Here is an 8759-nt window from a genome sequence, read left to right as displayed (position 1 = left end):
AGACACAATAAACCAGTTTAGAAACTACAAACCAGTTCAGACACAATAAACCAGTTTAGAAACTACAAACCAGTTCAGAAACAATAAACCAGTTCAGAAAATAACCAACTGAACACACCAGGAGAGTCTTCATCATCAGTATTAGGATGAGGATGAGGAGATGACACCTGACTTCTTTTTATGGTTAGTGGTTCATCTTTGATGTCATCATTGTCATGACAACCACAGGAATGTAAACATTTGATCCTGACGCACAAACAAGACCGTTGTGTTGATCTTCCTGACGTCTGATTGGGTGACAGCTCTGAGCTGATGAATGGGAGCGGGGTGTGCTGTGGGCTACAGCCGGCCTTTGTCCACTCAGACGAACGCTTCATCCACGCTGTGGGGCGGCTGACGTCAGTTGGTCTCTGAAGGCGTCTCACAATCAGCTGCTGTGTTGATGAAGCGGAGACAAACGACTCCACTCGTGTGTGTGTGTGTGTGTGGTGAGTTGTCAGCACAGAGTAGTGACGTCACGTGGTGGACGTCTGGTTCGCTGTCATGAGTGTCCCTGCTGGACGGGTGGCGTCAGTGCGTCTTCAGGGCCCAGAGGTGAACCACGTCCTTCCTCTTTCCTGTTTGTCCCACTGTTGTGTCCAGATTATTTTTAGTCTGGAGTCTGAAGATCATGTGTGTCCAGTGTGTGTGTGTGTGTGTGTGGGGTCAAAGGTCAACTCCATCTAACACACCACGTCTCCTGGTGGTCGTCCTCGTTTTAAAACATCTCTGAAGGGGACGTCCGAGAACCAGGTTCTGTGATTCCTACCCCCTTCTGCCCCCTACAGGGTTTTACTACTACCCTCTACTGCCCCCTGCTGGGGCTTCGGACACACACAGGGTATTAACGGTCGTTTATTTTGCTGACGTCATCAGATGAAGGTTGTTTACATGGACAACATCAGTGTTACATAAATACACACTTTATATTTATCAACAACGGTCATGTGACTAACATGCTGACTATTCCAGTACATGTGTCTATAGGTGTACATCTGGAGCCCCGCCCGCCGGTGTGAAGCCCCGCCCCTCTCATCTGGGGCCCAGCTTCATGGGGCTCTTGGGGGACGACAGGCTCCTCCTGCCGCTGTGCGGCTTCACTTTCACGTTTGGTTTTGGCGCCGTTTTCAAGTAGAAATGAAACTGTGGAGGAGAAGATGGAGAGTGATGATGTCACTGTGCGCCGGGGGCTTCATGTAGCCACGCCCGCGTGTGGCCCTCACCTGTGTGGCCTCGGCTGGTCCCACCGTCACTGTGCTGGTGGAGGGCTGGTAACCCGGCGCCGACGCAGTCACCGTGTACGTACCCGGCAGCAGCAGCCTGAAGTAGTCCCCGCCCACCCCTGGAGGACAGGTGACAAGGTGAAGCACAACCAACAGCCTGTCAGCCCAGAGTCACATGACTCAGCAGGTTAAGTCACATGATCCTGGTTCTATACCTTCTTAAAGGGGCCGCTCCGCCCTCGGTCACATGACTACCTTCTTAAAGGGGCCGCTAACACAGAATACATTAGCGCTAAACTGAAACTCCCAAGCTAGCAGAACCAACGAGAAACAAACAGTGGTGTGACGTTACGAGAACACTGCTAATAAAGTTGATTCAAACAGGGTTCACCTTAATTATTATTATATATATAATAAAACAGTTTAATGCTGGTCATGCTTTATTTTGTGGGATTTATCAGGACGTCTGACGTTAAACCGCTCCGTGGAGCTAGAAATGTGGACCGCTGAGTTAAAGGATTTAACTCTCAGGCTGGCTGTGTGAAGGCTAACGCTGGGAAAAAGGCTAAGCTAACGTGGAAAACGTCTCACTGGTTAATTAAACACATGATGATGTCATGAAAACATCCTGAATATGACAGAGGTTTCAAACTGAACACCAGAAGAACGACAGAACAGACGATAAAACCACGGAGACGACCTGAACCCTTTGGTTCAGCGTGCGGCGTCACGCCCCTCCCTCGCCACCAGGTGGCACCCCCGCCCGGTTAGCCGGTGAAGCTTCACCAGAAGCTCGACGGTCGAACCAGCGGCGTCCTCACCGCTCGTGACGTCGTGGTTGATGCCGCCCACGGAGATCTCCGCATCGGGGATGGGGTTGTTGTTCTGATCGTACACCATGCCTTTTATCCCATGATGCACCTGGAGAAGCAGAAACACGTGAACCCCTTCTGACTGGAATCGTTTGTCTGCATTGAAACACATGTCAGCACAGGCCGTGGGGCGTGTCTGCAGCCTGACGGGCGTTTGGACGCCGTGATGCGTGCGTGTCGGATCAGGTACCTGCTCCAGGTACGCCACCAGAGCCTCCCGGTTGCCCAGCCACTCCCTGGGCAGCGCCGACGCCGGGGGGAACTTATTGCAGCTCAGCTCCAGGGTGATCTCAAAGCAGTTGGTGTACAGGTAGTTGAAGTCCTGCATGCCTGGAACACAGAAGCGTAGGACTGTTACCGTCCACCGGGGGAGCCAGACGGGCCGGTCACGGTCCAATCAGAACGTCTCAAAATGTTTGAACACCATGTGTTCGGTTCTGCTTCACAGATCCAGGTTCTAGTGGGTTCAGAGGAAATGAAGTACAGAACAGAAAGAACTCCGGACTCCACGGCTCAGAAGGAAGTCAACTGTAGGGGTTGGGGGTTAGGGGTTAGTGGTTAGGGCTTAGCGGTTGGGGGTTAGGGGTTGGGGGTTACTGGTTAGTGGTTAGGGCTTAGCGGTTGGCGGTTAGGGGTTGGGGGTTAGTGGTTGGAGGTTAGTGGTAAGGGGTTGGGGGTTAGGGGTTGGGGGTTAGGGGTTAGTGGTTGGGGGTTAGTGGGTAGTGGTTGGGGGTTAGGGGTTGGGGGTTGGAGGTTAGTGGTTGGGGGTTAGTGGTTGGTGGTTGGGGGTTAGTGGTTGGGGGTTAGTGGTTGGGGGTTGTGGTTAGTGGTTAGGGCTTAGCTGTTGGGGGTTACGGCATCACCTTTGGACAGAGAGTACCAGCTGGCCCCGTTGGTGATGCCCTCATCAAAGAAGTCTCCACAGTTCCAGCCCCTGTGCATCCAGCCGTGGGCGTAGGAGTAGGTCCTCGCCAGCTGCCATCACACAACAGACAGACATGAGTTCAGGTGAGGGGGGGCTTCCGGTAGGCTTCCCTCCATCCGCAGCACACCTTCCTGAAGATCTTGTCATCTGGGGTGGCAGCGTACGTGGTCCTCCCCCGGATGCGAGGGTCTCTGGACTTGTCGAAGGGGTAGTTGGCGACCACGGCCCCCCCGTGAAGGTTGGCCGACAGGACAAAGTTGTAGTTCTGCATCCATTTAATGACGGCCAGGGTCTCCGGCTCCACCTGTGGAGGCGGCAGACGGTCAGAGCAGAAGAACCTGAAGCAGAGATGAGTTTCTGTTTGGTTCCTGAACACCCCCCAACACCTGTGGACTCCTGGGACCCCTAGGTCAGGTTCAGGACTCAACCACCGTGGCTAACATTAGCGCGTCTGTCGGGCTGAAGCCAAACCTTCAACTGAGGCGCTCAGCTGTGTTTGTCTCCATGGAGACGGAGAAGGGACAAATAGCTGGATGGGGGGGACCCAGGGGGCGGGGCTTGAGGCTTCATGTGAGGACCTGGATGTCTGTGGCGGAGATAGTTCCTCTACTGTGGGGGGACCAGCAGGAAGTCCACCGACAGGTGACCAACAGGAGGATCAGACCCGCGACATCGGTACCGAGAGGAACGTGACCCGTCTGTGTGGATCTGTGGGGGGTTCACTGTGGCCGTTTGGGGGGCTGTGGCAGCCAATCAGGTGACGGCATGAGGAGGTACAGGAAGTGGCACTGACCTGCTGCTGCCAGTTGTCCGGGAGGGGCAGGTGGTGGTTCTGCCCCCTGGTCTTCTCGTAGTAGTACATGAGGGCGTTCAGGTCGGGGAAGTTCCGGTTCAGGTCGACCTCCCTGGAGTTGCCCCGACCCACCAGGTAGCCGTTAAACTCCGGCCCCTGGGGGCCACAGACAGAACCGGGTCAGACAGCAGGGACCCACCTGGAGCCAAATGGGTGGGCTGACGTGTGTGGGGGGGTCACCTGTCTGGCTGCCACCTCGTAGCCGTCGGGGTTCATGGAGGGCAGGATGTGGATGCGGGTGTCGTGGATCAGGGTCCTGATCCGGGGGGACCCCGCCCGGTACTCCTCACACAGAAACTGGGACAGCTGGATGAGGAGCTCGCGGCCCAGAACCTCGTTCCCGTGCATGTTGCCCACATACTTGACCTCTGGCTCCACTGGGGGGGTGGAGGGGGGGTAAGAGAGGAGGGGGAGGAGATAGGAGAGGAGGGGGAGGGTCTATATGTCACAAGTTCAAACAACACAAAACCCGATGACAGTAAGATTCGGACGCCTCCACAGCCTCATGATGTCATCACGATGACATCACAATGACATCATGATAACATCATGATAACATCACAATGACATCATGATGACATCATGATAACATCACAATGACATCATGATGACATCACGACACATAAACTTCATATTGTATCAGGACACATCCATCTACTCATCCATCATCCATCCATCCATCCATCATCCATCCATCATCCATCCTCTCCTGGCCCCCCAGCAGAACACAAACCAGATGTTGGAACTACTGCCTCCTCTCAAAGCATAGCTCCGCCCCCCACAGGGGCTGCTGGGATTGAACTGACTGAACTACTTGGATAAGGTCACCTGTCCAAACAGCCCCCCCTGCCCCAGGGGGGGTCCCTTCATTAATCACCACTGCAGCGCTGATTGAACCGCAACCGCTAGTTTCCTGTGATTTCTGTTTTTATACTCTACAACACACACACACACACACACACACACACACACACACACACACACACACACACAAACGCACACACACACACACACACACACACACACACACACACACACACACACACACACACACACACACACACACACACACACACACAAACGCACACACACACACACACACACACACACCACACACACACTCACACACTCACACACACACACACACACACACACACACACACACACACACACACACACACACACACACACACACACACACACACACACACAGGGGTTGGAGGGCGTCGACCAGACGAGACCCAGAAGGAGCCACTTCCTGTTTTTCCCCGTCACTTCCTCCTATTCTCCTGGAGGAAGGGCCACCGGCGGCCCCCAGCTCAGCTGGAAGCAGCCCTCCAGAATCAGAGGGACGGGGGTCACGACCCCCAGACAAACCCCACCCCCACAGAGCACGAAGGGTTAAAGCCCTCGTTCTGTTCACCGAACCCCTGAAACCTAGGAGGAACAGCCCCCCCACACCTGAGTAGTAGAAGAAGAAGAAGAAGAACTGCTTGTCTGCCATTGGCTGGGACTGACGTAAACATCTGGAGAACCTTGGTGCTGATTGGCCGACAGGCTGCTCTGCATCTCAAATCTGTCAACACGTTTGTTACATGGGTCGCCTGGCGTGTAGAGTCACCATCATCATCACCATCATCATCATCACCATCATCATCATCACCATCATCATCATCATCATCACCATCATCATCACCATCATCATCATCATCATCATCATCACCATCATCATCATCGTCATCATCATCATCATCATCATCATCATCACCATCATCACCATCACCATCATCACCATCATCATCATAGTCATCATCATCATCATCATCATCATCATCATCATCATCATCATCATCATCATCTCAGTCTGTACATTCCAGCGCTGGAGGTCCTGCAGTCATTCACGCTGTGGCTGATGGGTGTCCTGATGGACCCGGGGCGACTGGACCCATCAATCCCCCACACACACACACACACACACACACACACACACACACACACACACACACACACACACACACACACTGCCACTATTCTACCCCAGTAAAGTTAAGCCTGTCTGTACCCAGAATCCCCGGCGGCGCTGGACTCACGTGCTTCGTGGACGCCCGGGTTGTCGCTGACCTCCAGGACGTAGAGGTGGCGCCCCTCCACGCTGCGCCCGATGCTGTAGATGCGCGTGACGTAGGGGCACTGGTTGTGCACGGCGAACAGGGCGCGCACCATGTCCTCGTAGCGGTGATGCTGCACGTCGGACCCCCCCACCAGGAGCCCCGTCAGGCCCAGCAGCAGCGCCGCCAGCCGGCGCAGCGTCCAGCCCGGCAGCATGGTCCCTCGGCCCAGTGGAGACGAAACAGACTTCAGGCTCCTCACAAACATTCAGCCCTTTCTTCTGCCTCTGCCCCCTCCCACATGAAGGACGGCCCCCTCCAGCTCCTCCTTTGTCTCAACAGCTGCTCCTCTTCCTCTCGCTCGCCCTCAGCTCCCTGTCAAGGACGCGCTCGGCGCTCTCCTGCCGTTCCCAACACGTCTGCTCCGGCGGCCCTTTTCTTTGTCTGCAACTCTTGTTCTGGACTCCCTTCCTGGGAAAGAGGGGTAGTTTCCACGGCACCCCCCCACCCCAACCCCTGCAGCCCTCAATCATCCATTCATTAACTCTTAAGTCAACACACAACCCCTCTGTGAGGTGAATCACGGCTCTTTCACAACCTTTGGACCGCTTTTTGTTGCTCCTTTCCTTTCCCCAATGCACACACACGTCCCCAAAGAGCAAACGCTGCAATTAAACCCCAACGCCAAGACCCCCCACCTCCACACACACACACACACACACACACACACACACACACACACACACACACACACACACACACACACACACACACACACACACACACACACAGCAGAATGTGCAAGGGGTGCTGTCAATCAAACGTGCAGCAGAGACGTTGTGCAACTGCTTGTGGACTTTGAAAAAAGACAGAAGGAAAGTCAAGGATGGAAAGTTGAGTAGCAGGAAGGAAAAAAGGGCAAAAAGGAAAAAGAAAGAGGAGGAGGAGGAGGAGGAGGAAGAAGAGGAGGAGGAAGAGGAGGAGGGGGAGGAGGAGGAGGAGGAGGAGGAGGAGGAGGAGGAGGAGGAGGAGGAGGAAGAGCATTGATTTTCCATCATGTTAAAACTTTTACACATTAAAACTTCAACCAAACTTCATTCTGATCAGATTCTGTGCTGTGTTTGAATAAATGTGCTGACGCTGCTGGTAGCGATCACACGATCATGAAGAGAGAACAGCTCTGACTCCTGGAGTCTCTACAGGGTCTGGCGGCAGCTTTGACTCGCGGTGGAGCTGAGTCAAAGCTGGAGGAACGTTCAGTCCTAATGTGAACACCCAGAACAAACTGTCACCTCTGATAAGGTGTACTTTCATTGTGTTGCTGTTATTACTACCTGATTCGACTCTGATCAGTTATCTATATCTATATCTATATTTTTATTTTTGTCTGACTTCTTTATTCTCTTTTCTATGTAACCCTTGGAGCGACCAGGAAACAGAATTTTCTTTCACATCTGAACAAACACGCAGCATCACCTTCAGGCTCTGGACGCCGTCCACGGGACTAAAGCGACACCTGGTGGCGAGAAGCGGAACTGCAGGCAGCCCGCGTCTGATTGGAGGACCCCCCCACAGGCTGGTCAACGCTGCGCTCTGATTGGCTGCTGGGAGTCACCGGGAAACAATGAAACCAGAACTGCAGACTGATCCTCATGAAGCTCGGGCTGTTAGCTAGAAAGCTAACCTAAGCTAGTCCTTCGCTAATGAACCAGAAAACTTAAAGTTGAGACAATAACGTTATAGTTTCATATATTTTTTACTCCATATTTAAAGTTTTCAACAAACTTTTCCTAAGTCTTTAACGAGAGGGTCTGACTAATAGCTGGAACTATCTTAACCATCCTTGTTAGCCGATGTTAACGCGTCATTAGCTATCTGGCTAACAGCTAGCTAGCGGCTTCTTCGAGTGGAATAAATAGAAAATCAATAAACCTATCAAAAGCTGACTGTCCAATTTACTACAGCAGAGTTCCTGTTTCCTTGAATGTAGCCGCAAGAGGACACAAGCCAGTGTCTTATTGTGCCGGTCCCAAGCCCGGATAAATACAGAGGGTTGCGTCAGGAAGGGCATCCGGCGTAAAACTTTTGCCAAATCAAATATGCGAATCAAACCTATGACTTCCATACCGGATCGGTCGAGGCCCGGGTTAACAACGACCGCCATCGGCGCTGTTGACCTACAGGGCGCCGGTGGAAATTGGATTACTGTTGGTCGAAGAAGGAGAGGAGGAAAGTGCGTTCGCACGAAGAAAGAGAAGAGGAACACCAAGAGTATAGGACTAAGAGTAGGGACATTGAATGTTGGAACTATGACAGGAAAAGGTAGAGAGTTGGTTGACATGATGCAGAGAAGAAAGGTAGACATACTGTGTGTCCAGGAGACCAGGTGGAAAGGTAGCAAGGCTAGAAGTTTAGGAGCAGGGTTCAAGTTGTTCTATCATGGTGTAGATGGGAAGAGAAACGGAGTAGGAATTATCTTGAAGGAGGAGTTTGTTAGGAATGTCCTGGAGGTAAAAAGAGTGTCAGATAGAGTGATGAGTCTGAAGCTAGAAATAGAAGGTGTGATGTTCAATGTTGTTAGCGGGTATGCTCCACAGGTAGGATGTGAGCTGGAGGAGAAGGAGAAATTCTGGTCGGACCTTGATGAAGTGATGCAGAGCATGCCTAGAAGTGAGAGAGTTGTCATTGGAGCAGACTTCAATGGACATGTTGGTGCAGGAAACAGAGGTGATGAGGAGG

At 52.7% G+C, this 8759-nt stretch overlaps 1 protein-coding gene across 1 annotated transcript; it reads right to left on the bottom strand.

Moving 5' to 3' along the window:
* Positions 1–860: 860 nt before the first annotated feature.
* cpn1 (carboxypeptidase N, polypeptide 1) lies at positions 861–6489 on the bottom strand. Its single transcript, XM_068305328.1, has 9 exons — positions 6003–6489; positions 4093–4289; positions 3853–4008; positions 3187–3363; positions 2998–3109; positions 2325–2464; positions 2084–2183; positions 1263–1381; positions 861–1182 (listed from the first exon to the last, which is right to left on the bottom strand). The coding sequence occupies exons 1-9, from the start codon at positions 6286–6288 to the stop codon at positions 1072–1074; spliced, it is 1398 nt and encodes a 465-aa protein (XP_068161429.1). The 5' UTR covers positions 6289–6489; the 3' UTR covers positions 861–1071.
* Between the last annotated feature and the right edge of the window lie 2270 nt (positions 6490–8759).

Source organism: Antennarius striatus, chromosome 21, assembly GCF_040054535.1.
Source record: "Antennarius striatus isolate MH-2024 chromosome 21, ASM4005453v1, whole genome shotgun sequence".
Taxonomy (NCBI): Eukaryota; Metazoa; Chordata; class Actinopteri; order Lophiiformes; family Antennariidae; genus Antennarius; species Antennarius striatus.
This window is presented reverse-complemented; position numbering and strand designations above follow the sequence as displayed.